This window comes from Lasioglossum baleicum, chromosome 2, assembly GCF_051020765.1.
Source record: "Lasioglossum baleicum chromosome 2, iyLasBale1, whole genome shotgun sequence".
Classification (NCBI taxonomy): domain Eukaryota; kingdom Metazoa; phylum Arthropoda; class Insecta; order Hymenoptera; family Halictidae; genus Lasioglossum; species Lasioglossum baleicum.
The window spans coordinates 696,074-713,879 of NC_134930.1; the positions used below are offsets into that span (position 1 = coordinate 696,074).

Sequence of the window (17,806 nt, forward strand, 5' to 3'; positions counted from 1 at the left end):
TTCTAGAAAGATAATTACGAAGCCTAGAGGACCTTATGTTATTCTAAAGGAACTTCGAGACGATCGATATTATTGTAGGTGACATAAATGATTTCCAACAAACGCATCAAAAATATCAAGGTGTTTGGAAACCAAGAAATATGTGGCCATGGAAAATGAGAAACTTGGAAGGAGACTACTCCGTGCGATAAGCGTAGCATGTAATATGATTACAATAATGTGCGTGTTTGTTTTAGTAATAATTGTTCTATAATCGTTGTAAAAAATATTATATTCGTAATTGTTTGAATTTTGTACCGTTAATAATCGTTGTACATGTTTCTTGTAACGCGAGATCGAGGACGATCTTTTGTCAGGCTGGCCGAACTGTAAAAGTTTATAATATTATACAGGATGAGTCCGAAGAAACAGAACACCTAAATATGTCCGTTACTTTTTGTTGTACAAAAAAGCTTCTTAGGACAAAGTTACACTGTTTGAAGGGCCACAGGTAACGGTGTAAGGGAAAAAATTTTCGAGGTCATTTTTTTATGAGATTTCAAGGTCATTGGCATTTTTTAAAATGGATTGAAGTATTTTGTAATACATCAATCGATGCAACTGGGAATTCGTTATAAAAAAGTACTAACCCATGTATGTCGAAAAGTTAGTATAGTTCACAAGATATTTCAAGTTAAATAACTCTAAAACACCATTACTGTCTTACTAAGACGTTACACAAGTAAGTAAACTCTAACATCAATTTGAATTTCAATGTCAATTTTTCAATTTCAATATCAACTCTTCAGCTTCATTGTCAACTCTTCAATTTTTCAATTTCAACTTCAATTTCTACTCTTCCATTTCAACTTCAATTTTTCAATTTCATTTCGTTAATTTCAACTCTTCAATATCAAGGTCAATTTTTCAATTTCTACTTCAATTTTTCAATTTTAATACGTTAATTTCATCTCTTCAACTTAAATTTCAACTGCAATTACAGTATCAACTCTTCAACTTCAATTTTTCCATTTCAACTTTAATTTCAACTTCAATTTTAACTCTCCCATTTCAACTTCAATTTCTACTCTTCCATTTCAACTTCAATTTTTCAATTTCATTTCGTTAATTTCAACTCTTCAATTTCAACGTCAATTTTTTAATTTCAACTTCAATTTTTCAATTTCAACTCTTCAATTTCAACTTCAATTTTTCAATTTCACATCGTTAATTTCAACTCTTCAATTTTCAACTTCAATTTTTCAATTTCACATCGTTAATTTCAACTCTTCAATTTTCAACGTCAAGTTTTCAATTTCAGTTCGTTAATTTCAAATCTTCAATTTCATTTTCAACGTCAATTGTTCAATATCAATTTCAACTCTTCAATTTACACTAGCAAGTAAACGCTAACGTCTTAGTATGACAGTAATGGTGTTTTAGAGTTATTTAAATTGAAATATCTCCTGAACTGCTAACTTTTCGACATACATGGGTTAGTACTTTTTTATTACGAATGTCCAGCTGCATCGATTGATGTATTAAAAAATACCTCGTTCCATTTAAAAAAATATCGATAACCTTGAAATCTTGTAAAAAAATGCCCTTTAAAATTTTTTCCCTTGCACCGTTACATGTTGTCCTTCAAACAGTGTAACTTTGTCCTTAGAGGTTTTTTTGTACAACGAAAAGTAACGGAGATATTTAGGTGTTCCGTTTCTTCGGACTCACCCTGTATATGGCCGAACTGTAATAGTTTATAATCTATGGTTGTTGGCAGGGCCCGCTCTAGGGGGGGGGACAACCCGGGCATTTGCCCGGGGCGCCAAAATTTAGGGGCGCCATTTTGGCTTTGGCTGTAAGTGTGAGAAAAATATTGATGTTTTAAATATTCAATTAATAGAAAATTTCAGACTACCCTTGCCAGACAATTTTGCAAAAAAAAAAGGTCATTTTGTTCAGCGCGGTGCTTAGTGCTTAAAAAGGGGCGGCAATTTGTTTTTTTGCCCGGGGCGTCGTAACCGCTAGAGCGGGCCCTGTTGTTGGTAAGACATTCAAGGCAAGGCATGTTAACAAACAGAAGACAGTACCTCGTTGACTGTAAACCGGGGCACAGCGGCCCGTGCCAGGGTCTATCCTGACCCCACACGTATATTCACAGATACATTTACTATCGTTCGAGCTCCCCACCATAAGTCACGCAACGCACACAGCGAAAGCGAAAAGCGAAAAGAGTAAAGACTCCTCTTGCCTTCTCTGTGCAGTCCCGCCGCGCCGGTCTCGCGACTCCCGCGTCCCGCGTCCTGCATACCTACCATCAGCGGATACGTCACATTTCGTAAATGTGTGCACAGTGTGCGACACCGCTCTCGAGGAACGCGCTGCGATGGGTAAAAAATCACTCCGGCACGGTCTTCGGAGGGTTAATAAACAACTTTTATAAAAGCGAAGTGTCCAGTCCTAGCTCGAGATTGGAGAGCACATCGATTAACACATTTTCTCGACATAATTCTTTTTCGCGTATCGCTTGTAATTCTAGATTGTAATTAGACTGCGGATGTTTACGCAATTTGCAATTTTTCTAGACGAATTCTAGAAAGTGGAATCAAATAAAATCGAGTTTTCAGTGGTAGTAAAAATCGTACTAAATTCTGTCGAATTTTATATTCTAGCATTACCGATGCGTTGTTAGGAATCCGTTCACTAAACCCCGATCATACATGTAGTAAATAGTTGAACGATTAAATTCTAATAAAGTCATTCATATGTATATTGACAACAGTATTCATTTGAACAGTCTGAAACACAAAGAAAAATATATTATTTTAACACTTTACCTACCGGAAGCCTATTAATAGGATTTTCAATAATTGTGCTGTACCAACAGAAAGCATAGAAATGTTCTTTTACATTGCAATCTTCAATGAAAGTATCCGACGACGTTATTGAGGGTGACTTGTTAGTTCACAATGAAAATTGCTGTTGCTATTAAAGATTCCATTAAAAAGTGTTTGGCCATGTACCATAGATTTCTCAAAATTATGCAATAATCACCGGTCGGTAATATGTTAATAATCTGGCTCAAAATACAATACTTTAATCTCACTTGTAGTATTGGGTGATACGATCGTATAAGTAATGCAGATTTATTTGGGTCAAATGACCCGTTTTCGATTTTTTATTTGGCAATTGTTGAGATTGTAAAGGTGTTTTCATGGGAATTGATTGAATACATTTTTTCACTACAGTATGCATACATATATTATACTAGAAATCGCACAAAATATAATATATATAAATTTAATCTTGTTATTTTTATAATACCATACACATTCGTCACTATCGATGGTCGGTGGGAGCTTCTATCGTCGAGTTATTAAGACATCAGAAAACAAATTTTGGGCAATGGTGGTAAAAGAAATTTTTGTGATTTAATTAATTTTAATACCATGGAAATCTGCATTTTGTTTATGACTGGACTACGGATTTTATGCATTTATGATAAAAATGGGAAAATCAAATGCAAAACAGTGAATACATTTAAAGAAATTCAAAACACTTTTGCATTTTTTCAGCTCGTTGAAATCATTGAAAGGAGAACTGCATGGCTATGTGGATCCTCTACATATGTACCTTACAATTAATCCGAACAATTCTTATTTTTCATAGAAATCTGCAGTCTTCTTATGACTATATATATGTATAGTGCGGTTTGATACTAAACAATATAAACATACATACAACGTATCTTGTAACTAAAGACAATTTATACTTGTACATATGTGCATACGAACTATTATTTTCAGTAAGGACATGTGAAAATACAAATACATGCACAATATTAGCGTTATTCTTCAAATCAAATACTATATTAAAAACTTGTTGCTTTTGTGGTTTCGTGGTTTTGTTGTACGTATATTGTGTGTGTGTGTGAATGGTAACTAGACTAAAAAATAAAAAATAAAAAATGTTCGCATTGATTGCAAAACACAGAAGCCGAATAAAAATTGTACATTGTAATATACAGTGTAAAAATTCTCTTCTTTTTATTATTCTATTAAACTGAAACTAATACATTGATGTGCTCAAAAAATTGTTAACATGTCCACTGCTTTAAATAGTACGTGTCCATTTTTGTCATAAATGCATAAAATCGGGAAGTTAGTACAGCCCAGATAGCACAAAGACGTCTTAAAGATGTCTGCAGTTGGACATACAGACGTCTTAAAGATATCCCGAAAGTCCTGCGAACGTCTTCCTAACGTCTCCTGAACGTCTTGTGTTAGAAAATGATACGTCTTAACGACGTCTCTAAGACGTCTAAAAGACGTCCAGACGTCTTTCAGAATTAGAGGTCCATAAATGTTAGTGAAATTAAAAGAAAGGAACAGTAAAAATATTATAGATTTCGACAAAAACGAATTCAAAGTTAAACCAATAAAATAGCTTTATTAGAAGGACGCATGTGGAATTGGCATAAAAAGTGTAATAAAAATAATAATTGCAATTAAAATCGCAAGAAAAAATAATAAAAATTACAATTACAATAAAAAATGGAATTGAAAGTGAAGTTGGAATTGAAATTGAAAAATTGAAATTGAAGTTGAACTTGAAGAGTTGAAATTGAAGTTGAACTTGAAAAGTTAAAATTGAAGTTGTAGTTGGAATTGAAGAGTTGAAATTGAAAAATTGAAATTGAAGTTGAACTTGAAGAGTTGATATTGAAGAGTTCAAATTGAAAAGTTCAAATTGAAAAATTGAAATTGAAGTTGAACTTGAAGAGTTGAAATTGAAGTTGAACTTGAAGAGTTGATATTGAAGAGTTCAAATTGAAAAATTAAAAGTGAAGAGTCCAAATTGAAAAATTGAAATTGAAAAGTTCAAATTGAAAAATTGAAATTGAAAAATTGAAATTGAAGTTGAACTTGAAGAGTTGAAATTGAAGTTGAACTTGAAGAGTTGATATTGAAGAGTTCAAATTGAAAAATTAAAAGTGAAGAGTCCAAATTGAAAAATTGAAATTGAAAAGTTCAAATTGAAAAATTGAAATTGAAGTTGAACTTGAAGAGTTGAAATTGAAGTTGAACTTGAAGAGTTGAAATTGAAGTTGAAATGAAGTTGAAATTGGCAAATTGAAATTAAAACTGAAATTGAAGCAAACACGCTAACTCGAACAAATAATACCAATGCTAATATTATATTTATTGCCAGAGATTATGGGTATATAAAAACCACACCGTTTATGGTCTTAAAGACGTCTTTTTAGGACGTAAGACTTTCAGACCTAAAATAGACATAAAATGGACCTCCTTAAGACGTCGTGTGCTATCTGGAAGATACACGTGTGTACTATTTTACCTGTGTTTAAATATTATTAAATCCATTTGAATTTGCATAGTTTTTAGAACATTGATGTCAGAGTTGGGCAAAAATTTTATTTAAATAATAATTTCTAATAAAGTGGGTTTAAAACCCACTTTATTCGAAATTTTAACTTGAATCAAATTTTTGCTAAACTCTGATTGATATTAATTTATGTCATTGATATTATTTGTGATTACATCTTGTTTTCGCAGTTATGCGTGTATGTTACATACAATTTCTCACCATACAGTACAAGCACGTCCGTACAACTGAATAACAAATTAAGTAATAATGGAATTGAATAGTGTTGCCGAATCTTTCAGCAGACACTTCAGATTTAATTACAATTCGAACTTATAGAACCGGCGAAATAATATTTCCAACAGCTAAGAATATTGTTATATCCCAAAAGAAGTCGTTTATTGTCAGAACATTAAAAACTATCGGATTCTTCTCCAATAAACTAGGGTTTGTTGATTCTATTTTTTAATGGGAGTGGTTTTCAAATTAATTTTTCCTTTTATTTTGTATACCTATATCTTGCTTTCACAAATTTGTAACTGTATTTAAATACACAATGACTCCCACTAATACACGGACGCTCTCAAAAAACCGATAACTCTTTTAATATACGACTACACGAATTGAACTTTGTTTAAGAAGTTAGAGGAATTAGCTTACTACACAACGTGAACAAATTTTTGTAAAAAACGTGCATGTCGTCGGAAGTGAAGAGAAAATACTAAAGGTTGTATTTTGTAACTTTTTTATGTGGGTTTACGTGGAAAATTTAGAAAACACGTTTCGTAGCTCTGTATCAATTAAACATAACCTAAAAATTTCGTTGAAATCGGTCGACATTGCAATCGGTTACAAACGTTTAAATTCCAGATTTGCAATAAAAATCTTAGGATTTTTCCCCACGTCAACCGATTTTGACGAAATTTACAGAATATGTTTCACTGACACAGATGTACAAAACGTATTTTTTAAATTTTCAATATAGGCCCACATAAAAAAGCGGTAAAATGCAACTTTTAGTATTGTCTTTAGAATTCCTACCAACTGGAATTTTTGAAAAAATTTCTTTTCACATCCTGTAGTAAACTAATTGCTCCAGCTTCCTAAAAAAGTTCAAATAGTATAGTCCAATATTAAATAATATCGTCCAATATCCTAGTCCAATATTAAAAAAAGTTATCGTTTTTTTAGAGCGTCCTCTATTTAGAGCGGTAGCTATTTAAAATAAATAAAATAATGTAATTTTAGACAGCTCTGAGCACTCGGTGCGAGATAAAATATTCGTTTGACCGAATAGCCGAATTCCTTGTCCCCCATGGCCGCATCGTAAAGCAAACTGTATCCTTCTCCCGTCCTGTCGCTCTAAAGCGCCTCGATGACAGTTCAAGGTATCGATAAGGTCTGTTCTCATAGTCCTCCGACATTCCTCGATGCATTGCCCCGGGACCTTTATCCATTGTTTATAAATAATTGTCGTCGCAGTTGATAAACGCGAACGCGAACGCGAACGCGAACGCGAACGCATACGTTTACATTAAAGTGAATCCCACGAGGACTGACTCATTCATGGCAGTCGCCACGAGCACGATCGATCTGTCAGTCGAGCGAGGCTGCTCGTCGTGGAAGGGTAGCTGCGTGCTCTCCGACTCCGACTCCGACTCCGTCGACTTCACATACACAGTTCGTTTTCTATTTCACTTATTCCAAATCGTGCATCGGATAGTGCAATTTTCCTTCAGCAAAGAAACCGAGCATTACTTCTGTCAATCAGTTCATTTTTCATACAGAAAAACACGTTCTTCTGTATCATTAAAATTCGAATTTATATGATATTCTCCATTTAATTAATTTCTATTATAATTGAAACATTTTGGCGAAGCGCGTGAAAGATAATAGATAATAAAAATTATTTCTGCTAATCGATTCACTGATTGTAGGATGAAAAGATTTTGCCGAAATTCGTTAAAAGTGGTGCAGTAGTGGAATTTTTATAATACAATTTTTAACAATTTTCGTGTGTTTGATGAAAAATTGTACAGCAAATTTTTCTCGTCACGGACAGAGCTAAACTTGCACCCGCTACATATGCACATAGTTCGTTCATTCACAATCATGAGAAGAGTTTGGAATAACGCGAAAGACAATGTGTTGATGAAGTGAATAATTTTATTTGTCAGAGGATTGTCATCGAGTAGAAAAAAGTGTTCTCTTTTTTAGTGAGAGTGAGACTTGTGTTGATAGTCAATGTTAATTACATAGGTTGCAGTTAATGGATTGGAAGTTTTCTTCGTTAGATATGCAATTGGTTGCCCGCAACTGACAGGATTCTGATGCGTACTGCCAAAATGACAGTTGCTTACAACGATGGTAAGATACATGCGATACACAAAATGTACTTTCAAAATAAACGGTCCATATTATTATTACATCATTATTATTATATACACATTATTATTACATATATGTATACAGTATACAGGCTGTCCCAAAATTTCTTTATTACACGGGATATCTCTTTATCCATCGTATTTAGAAAAAAATACTTCCAATGAAATTTGTATAGTTTTCAGAGCTCTATGGAAAGTTGTATTTTTTAAATATTTTATTCGACGCGTTGAAGGTCGTTTCAAGGTCAAGTTCACTTTTCTAAATGGAAACATAATTTTTTTATTACACCAACTTATTCTATGAGAAAAAACAAGTAAGTTTTATTCGAAACGTTTTTTAATTCGACATCGGCTTTTTAAGTTATTCAATGATACACTCCGCGACAAAACGATAAGACACTTCTAGATTTCGAATGTTTCTCAATACCAATGATGTGTACAAAGATTTTGTATACATATAGATCACTGTATAGAGTATCCTCTGTTTAGTAACATACGAAGTAACTGCTATTATTTACGTTGTGTCTTAGGAGCTAAATCGGTTTACATGAAAAACCGGTGCGTCAAAACGATAAGACATGGTGAAGAAGAATAGTGATTTAATTACACTGTTCAACACCAAATTTCTTCCACAATTACTGTTGGGTGTATTTTATAGAGTTTTTTGCGCTGATTCCGAATATGCCCTTCATTTTTCTCCTAGACGCACAGTTTTTGAGAAACATGAATTAAAAAAAAAAGTATTTTTTGTGATGTTATTATAACATCGTGATGTTATTATAAAAGATATTGAATTGTTCTTTGCAGCCAAAGATATTGTAGATTTTCCCGAATATAGTGATATCCAATATTAATACATTATGAATGTTTAAACGTGTTTAAACAAGCATTAAAGACGGAGAGACACCACTCTGCATCAATTCTTGAGGATATTTTTCAATTTATATAAAAAAATAAGGGTTTATTTATTATTTTAGATTTTATTTTACTGAAAGGAAATAATATTTTAAATAAGATATACAATTTGGAAAATGAAATATTTCTATTTTATCAATCTGAATCTCAAAATAAAATATTTCTATTTCAATAATTTGATTCACAAAATAAAATATTTCTATTTTAACAATCTCTCTCTCTCTCTCTCTCTCTCTCTCTCTGAAACACGAAATGAAATATTTTACTTTTTGCATTGTTATAATACTCTGAGAAACCGCATAACCATACAATCAATCTTATCGTTAAAAAATGATTTACACTCATAAATGTACTGAATTAGAACCATGATTTTCAGCAATAATATTTCGAATTAAAATTGAAAATAAAGGCAAAATATAAATATTTTCAATATTCTTTAAATAAAATACTATTTTCAAATAAATTTCTACCTCTAATAAATTATTTTATTTCCAAAAATTACTGCATCAAATAAAATATTTTATTTTCAAAGTTGTACACATACTTTAAAAAATAAATAGGATTATTTACTATTTACTATTTAAAACACTATTTTACCCAGCTCTGCTTTCGAACCACAAAGCAAAATATTTTCAATCTAGATCAAGGTCATTTCAAGGTCATGTCATTATGCATATCTGAATGTATTTTTCGATCAGTTACACGGTGCAATAAAATAAAATGTAGTTGTGTATCAAAAAACATTGATGACCTTGATAGCTCCGAAAAAATGACCTTTGGAAAAAAATATTCACTTTACGTAACAAATATTTTTTGCATCACAATAACCTGAAGAGATATTTAGGTGTCCTGTTTTAGATGAAACACCCTGTATATACAAAATCTTTGTACACAGGATTGGTATTGAGAAACATTCGAAATCTAGAGGTGTCTTTATAAGAAGTGCATAGTCCAATGGCGTCAAATCAAGAGAGCGCGCTGGCCAATCAGGAACTTCTTCTGGTGTCTTTGATCAGATTTATTTGATGAAATATACAAAGATTGAAACCACTGTTCTCAGTTTTGTTTTATCAAATCATTGACATATTTTTTAGCAGTGGTGTAAGCACCAGATTGCGCATGTTTCAGCAATTTTCAATTTTTGTATTCGAATTTTAAGAATGTGGTGCCACATGAAATTCTACCATATAATATTCCAATTTACAATTAAATATACAGAGAGGGTGGAGCAATAACTATGTCCACTTTGAATATTGCCGTTATTTGTAATATAATTAGACTGCGGATTTTTATGCAAAATAAAAAATGTTTGCATCGATTGCAAGACACAGGAGCCAAATAAAAAATTTCTATTAAGCTTAATTTCCTTATTAAGCTGAAAATAATATACAGATGTCCTTAAATCTTTTTAATATGTCCATGTACGACGTACGTACAATTTAAATTGTACATTTTTGCCATAAATGCATAAAATCCGCAGCCTAGTAATAATATGAAAAAATGTTATATGTATAGAGAGAAAACTTACACGGTATAGAGGGGGTCATATTGTGACATAAAGATTGTCTGCGTGGGTGGAGGCATAGGGGAGATTTGAAGGTCACCTTGACTTTTTAAAATGGAAACACCTACTTTCTGTATCACGAATCGATTGACTATCGAATTCTGAGTGAGAATTTATTGACCTCCATATGTCCTAACTCTAATACATAGTTAACGAGATATTATCGAAACAATTTTCTTTCTTCTTTGGATAATATCTCGTTAACTATTAGGTTTAGCACATATAAAGGTCTACACTTTTATACTCAAAATTTGATACTCTATTGATATATTGTATAAAAAATAGGACATTCCATTTAAAAAAGAAAGTTGACCTTCACCTCACCTTGGAGTGTCCACCGAGAAAAATAAAAGTCCCACCACATGATGGTCCCCCTCGGTACTGAACAACTTTCATCTGAAACATTTTTGCGTACGATCAATATTTTTGGAGATATTCGTCCGTAACGCTTTATAATTTACACTGCTTGTATTTCTTGTTGCTTAATCCATAATCCCTGCTTCTATCGTAGATGAATTTGCTTCTACGTTGATCATATGTAGTTAGAGCAGGGCAAAACGTAAACCGATTAATGATTGAAAATTACGATTAATATAAAATCCAATTATTAATCGTGGCTACCGATTACTAAATAATCAGTAATCATTGATTAACGAATAAGAAAGGATTCAGAAGTTGTGGTAATCAATGTTCGTAAGAGATTGCTTTATTAATTATTGCTGATGAAATGATTTTTCATTATGGTTTAATCTGTACTTCTGTTGTAATAACGACACTGTGAACATATTTTTAGAAATATACTATTCATATGTATACTCTGTATACATACATATATAACTCTGTATATATATTTTTTACATAGAAAATCGCCGAATTATACACATCATAACCGTGTGCTAGACAGCCAGAGCAATCACCAAGAATAACATTTAATTCTGCAATCGTACAGCACAGGCCTGGCCAACCCAAATGGTTTCACGGTCCACTTTGATGACTCGTAACGTTACAGCGAACCGCGTGTTGGCCAGGCCCAGTACAGCACTAGGCGATTACGATGATGTGAAAGAACTTTATAACAAAAGGCAAGTTGTCCAATTGATAACGGACAAATATACATTACAGATCTGTATAAAATATAATTAATCATTGAATCATAAGTAATCACGATTACTAATTTATTTCAACGGTGAGTGTTTACAAAAGAATTAATTACTGCCCAACTCTGTACGTATACTTTAAATTGTTAAATTATATCACTCGACAAATACGCGGATATTTGGATATACAGTGACTCGAATTAATATTCGGTCGCTCTAAAAACAATGAGAACGTTTTTAATATTTCACTATACGATTTTAACTTTTTTGAGAAGTTAGAGAAATTTATTTACTACATGATGTGAAGAGATATTTTTCAAAAATGGCAATTGAGTGGAATTGTAGAGAAAATACTAAAAATTGCATTCTAAAACTTTTTTATGTGGGTATTTTTTTTATTGAAAATTTACAAAATACGTTTTCTAGATCTGCGTCAATTGTATCTGTATGTATGGTGAAAGTTTCATCGAAATCGATTGACGCAGGAAAAAACAATTGAAAGATGTAAAAATCCTTTGATTTATTGGAAATCTGAAATTTTTACCATCTTTAAACGTTTTGTAACTCATTGAAACGTCAATCGATTTTGACGAAATTTTTAGAATATGCTTCATTGATACAGAGCTACGAAACGTGTTTTCTAAATTTTCCATGTAAGCCCATATAAAAAAGATGCTAAATACAACCTTCAGTATTTTCTCTGCACTTCCGACAACTTGCACATTTTTTACAAAAATCTGTTCACGTTGTGTAGTAAACTAATTGCTCTAACTTCTTAAACAAAGTTCAAATCGTATAGTCGAATATTCAAAAAGTTGTCGGTTTTTTGAGAGCGTCCTTATATTTATGGGCATCACATAGAAATGGAATTTACTAATCTGTTCTAATGTAAAGAACATGTAAATTAAATCTGACCAAAAAATACCCTATATTTTATAAATTTTAATTATTATTCTAATGTTTTCTAATCTTTTAAATTAAAGATGGTCAATTTTTCTTACCGCTCTAACTTCTCAAAAAAGTTCAAATCGTTCGAAATTAAAAATGTTGTCGTCTTTGTAAGAGTGTCTAAATATTAGAGGAAGTCGCCATAGGTCATGTTATAAAAAAAATTGTCTGTATCGAAATTGTAATAAGTGTCCGGTGAGTTATGGACGGAAGTATATTTATTAATTACACGTATTCTACTGTGCAAATTCGAATTAGATTAACATAATATTAATGACATAATAATATGTTATTATTAGACTGCGGATCTTTATGCAAAATAAAAATGTTTCGCATTGATTGTGGGAAACAGGAATAACATATAAAAATTGATTTTATCCTTTAACGACTTTGTTATATTAAAAGCAACAATACAACATTCTTGAATCTGAAAATGAGTAATAATATTAATAATCTGATTTTAGTTCGCAACATGAAATTGTTACAAAATCACAAACAAGTTGCTATTACAACAAAGTCGAGAGAAGATGTATTAAATATAGATATATTATTGTTTTAATATTACCACTAAATATAGTAGGTGTAGTGGCCAGTAATAAAAAGTCATTGACTAGTCCTCACTATAGACAAAAATGACAGTCGTTCTGTCGTTCACCTATCACTGTTGATAGCGTAAGGCTTGCAATACCGGACCAAAAATACAATACCGGTATTCAGTATTCTTTTAAACGTTGTACCGGAATACCGGAATTTTCAGAAAGGTACAAAGAGACAGTTGTTTCTTTGCCTTATTTTTAATTTTATACAGAAAATAATAAACAATTTTGTTATGTACAAATATAAAACTAGAGGGTTATTGTTGCTCGCTCGCGAGTAGGGTTGCTTTTGCGAAAGGGTTAGTGGTACGCATGGCTAGTAGGGCCTGCAGCTATTAATGTTTTTTATTTGGTGTGTGACTCTCCAAGAGCCACACAAAGAACTTCCCGATTCGTTAGTTGCAGTATATTATTATCATTATTTTTAGTACGTTTTAATAAGATTGTACGTTTTGAGGGAAATTCAATAGTTTTCTACTTATCAAAATGTTTGCTATATAGCGTCGCATCAAACCAACATCGTAGGCTCGTTGCTCGCTTGGTTCCTTGTTGTAGCATACTAATGTTGCAAAATAAATTGTCTTAATTAGTTTTTCGCTAACGATACAACTCCTCATTAGCTGGGTTTGCAGTATTGATCTTGGTTTTCTTCGATACTGTTAATTTAAATTGTCCCAAAATATATAAACTACTCAATTTTGAAACTCTGCTCAGTTCTACATACAACATTTGTAAAGTTCATTTTTCTGATGTTTTAAAATTCAAACATACTTTCTCGTATGTTTGTCCCTGACTTTTATGAATCGTAATCGCTTCAGCAGGAACCACTGGAAATTGACTACGTGTGATTTGATATTTTTCCTCACTCGACATATTTACTTGATTCGATATCTTTATTATTGGTGTTAAATTTTGATGAATATTTGCATTTTTCATATAATCACGATAATGAGTTCTTACTTTCACTCCTACTCTGGCCAATTGAAAATCCAACCACAATATAGACGGAATTTTAGTATTTCCTTGAAAAGTAATAAATTTTAATATTCCGTATGTGTGTGCTCCATTAACCAATCCGTTTTCAACATTAATGTTATTAATAATTATCATATTGTTTATATTAATTTTCAATTTAATCTCAGTTAATAATTCGTTTTGAACTGATTGTTTTTTTAAAGATTGTAATATAAATTTTTTTTTGTAGTTTCATCGATATTCTTTGAAAATGTATTCTTGGGAGTAGAGATGATTATTAACTCACTCTTGCATTGGGATAATTTTCGATTATTGTTAGCGGAAACATTAGCGTAAGGTACAAAAAAAAATTTTTTTTAATTAAAAAATTTTTTTTTTAAATTTTGAAAAAATGAAAAAAAATTTTTTGTGTAATTAAGTTTGTTTCTTCGGTGGAAACTTTCCGTTCTCTCGTATAAATTGCATTGTTGAATGAACTTCTTTCGAAGAAAAATAAAAAAACTAAAAAACTAGTGGACCAAAATGGACCAAAATCTAATCAGCTCTAAGTTACGACGGGGCACATCGATTGCATCATTTATCATTCTGATCGCGTTGTTACTTTTTCAGAAAACGTTAACGAAAAATTTGATACCATAGAAACAGACATACGCACACACACACACACACACACATACGAACATTTTGCTTAAAATAGTCTAGAATGACTGCAATGACCATGAAACGTGAAGATCTGCTAAAAAATCGATTTTCGATTTTCGGGGTCATTACAATAACTTCCGTATAAAATCGGGAAGTTAATAATATATAAACGTGTGATTTTAATTGCAAATAATAACTAAACTTTTTATTTAAATAAAAATTATTTAAATAATTCCAAAAATGATGCATTTATTATTTCTTATTTGCAAATAAAAGATTATTTGGTAATTATTGCGAAGGTCTGCGTCCTCCGATTTTGATGAAATTTTAATATGTTATACAGCAACACATTTTGAACAACTTTTTCCTTTTCCAAGATAGGGGGGTCCGCTTTTAGTTTTCGAGATATTTGCAAAAAACTATCGCTAATACTGTTTTGAATTTTTCGTATTCGTGCACGCTCCGCGGCAACGTAAGCCAGTCCCGGCGGCGCGGCGTTTGTTTACATTTTGCTTGTAAACACGCTGCGGAGATGAGAGAAAAAACAGGGTCTCACTCTGACCATACATATATATAGGATGGGCTTTCAGTTTTGAAAGACTACTCCTACATTTTCGTATACGGGCCGGCCCTCTCCGCCCCTTGCCACCTGACCCTAACTAATTCTGATCGCATAATCTTTTCATTCTATACAGGGTGTCCCAAACTAAGTGTAAGTCCCGGAAATGGGAGGTTCCTGAGACCATTCTAAGAGACATTTTCCTTTGCACCAATGTCAACTGCGGCTTTGTTTAGGAGTTATTAACGAAAAACACGGACCAATCAGAGCGCGCCCTGGCCCGCCGCGCCGCGCCGCGCGGGCAAGCGAGTGTCGGTGGTACGCCGTGACATCGCAACGAACAAGAGTTTCTCGATTATGTGAATGCTCTCCGATTTCAATGAGCTTTGGATATGTGGTCAAGATCATTATTCTGAACAACATTTCTCTTTAGACTTTTTGGCGATCGGCTTTAGTTTACGAGATTATCGCGAGAAACTTTACTTGTAAATCCATGGGATCGATGTACTACTAGCTTCTATCCGATTTCAATGAGCTTTAGATATGTGGTCAAGACCATTATTCTGAACAACATTGGCTTTAGTTTACGAGGTTATCGTAAAAAAAGAGAAGAAGCAGAAACTGATTGTATTAAAAACTCACGTATTCAGCCGTAAATCCATTTGCTGCTTCGAAATGTGTGTCTTGAAATTTCTCCACACTTACAGTCACTGTTCACATTTGTCAACACATAGTTATGCACTAATAATAATTGCCATATCCCTTGTACTGCTGCACAAATCACAACAATCAGGTAATGCAATCACTAGACCGCGGATTTCATGCATTTGTAGCAAACATGAGTAGGTGCATTTTAAGACAGTAGAGAGATTAAAATAATTTCAAAACACCATAGTATTATTTTCAACTTCTTAAAATGATCACAGTGAGAATCAAATATTTGTCTGGCTCCTGTCCCTTGTAATAGCGGCAGCCAACATTAATTTTGCATAAAGATCCGCAGTCTAGTGATTAGTTTAAATATCACTATCAAAAACACAGCTAATAGCAACCGTCAGCTTTGAATTGACAAGTCTTTGGAGATGTTCTCTCTACCGCGGCTCGAACGACACTGATTTTCCGCAAGATTTTTCTAAAGAATTTAGGAAGGGCATGCAGAGTGTCGAAATTCGAAATGCACGCTGTAGCACGTTTACGAAAACGAAGGGACGGTTAGACGAAAAATAGGATACGAGAAGGACAGCTTAAAGATTTATGGCAATCACATGTTTAGTTTTTCCTGCAGATTGGTACGCAGAGTCGATGGGTAACCGTTCGAAAACGTCGTCTGTCCTTCTTTTAGAAAGTTTCTTAAGGAAGGTATAGGACAATAGGGATGGTACGCTGACCTGACATTTTTACCCCTTGCTGGGTAAAAGGACGGATGACGTTTTCGAACGCGCGGTTACCCATCGACTCTGCGTACCGATCTGCAGGAAAAACTAAACATGTGTTTGCCGTAAATCTTACAGCGGTCCTTCTCGCGTTCTGTTTTTCGTCTAACCGTCCCGTCGTTTTCGTAAACGTGCTACAGCGTGCATTTCGAATTTCGACACTCTAAATGCCCTTCCTAAATTCTTTAGAAAAATCTTGCGGAAAATCAGTGTCGTTCGAGCCGCGATAGAGAGAACATCTCCAAAGACTTGTCAATTCAAAGCTAACGGTTGCTATTAGCTGTGTTTTTGATAGTAATATTTAAACTAATCACTAGACTACGGATCTTTATGCAACATTAATGTTGGCTGCCGCTATTACAAGGGACAGGAGCCAGACAGATATTTGATTCTCACTGTGATCATTTTAAGAAGTTGAAAATAATACTATGGTGTTTTGAAATTATTTTAATCTCTCTACTGTCTTAAAATGCACCTACTCATGTTTGCTGCAAATGCATGAAATCCGCGGTCTAGTGATTGCATTACCTGATTGTTGTGATTTGTGCAGCAGTACAAGGGATATGGCAATTATTATTAGTGCATAACTATGTGTTGACAAATGTGAACAGTGATTGTGAGTGTGGAAAAATTTCAAGGCATCTGTGTGAAATAAACATACGAATTATTTATCGATTCGAAAGTGAAAGTGAAATTCTGGATCGTCGACATGACCGCGCATCCCTTAGGCCTTCTACCACCGGCTGTGCAGTTCGTCGACCTGGCCGTACGTCCCTTGACTTTCGGTACTGCCGTATACCTGAAGACATCTGTGCAGTTCGTCACCGAGTGACCCAGTGACACACATTTCGAAGCAGCAAATGGATTTACGGCTGAATACGTGAGCTTTTAATTCAATCAGTTTCTGCTTCTTCTCTTTTTTTACGATTATCTCGTAAACTAAAGCCGATCGCCAAAAAGTCTAAAGAGAAATGTTGTTCAGAATCATGGTCTTGACAACGTATCCAAAGCTCATTGAAATCGGATAGAAGCTAGTAGTACATCGATCCCATGATTTACAAGCAAAGTTTCTCGCGATAATCTCGTAAACTAAAGCCGATCGCCAAAAAGTCTAAAGAGAAATGTTGTTCAGAATCATGGTCTTGACAACGTATCCAAAGCTCATTGAAATCGGATAGAAGCTAGTAGTACATCAATCCCATGATTTACAAGTAAAGTTTCTCGCGATAATCTCGTAAACTAAAGCCGATCGCCAAAAAGTCTAAAGAGAAATGTTGTTCAGAATAATGATCTTGACCACATATCCAAAGCTCATTGAAATCGGAG

General features: G+C 33.2%; 1 protein-coding gene across 7 annotated transcripts in view; it reads left to right on the top strand.

The window, feature by feature from the left end:
* Axed (BTB/POZ domain-containing protein axundead) overlaps positions 1-17,806 on the top strand; it is a 315,604-nt gene that overhangs the window by 189,483 nt on the left and 108,315 nt on the right. The window contains exons 1-2 of one of the 7 annotated variants that reach the window (XM_076445256.1): positions 588-7,044; positions 7,542-7,731. The exons of 4 other annotated variants lie outside the window; for them this stretch is intronic. In XM_076445256.1, coding sequence (XP_076301371.1) covers positions 7,695-7,731 — 37 coding nt within the window. In that variant the 5' untranslated portion in view covers positions 588-7,044; positions 7,542-7,694. Of the gene's footprint in view, positions 1-587; positions 7,732-17,806 lie in introns of those variants that run through there. 2 more of the 7 variants (XM_076445262.1, XM_076445248.1) reach the window with 2 other exon arrangements.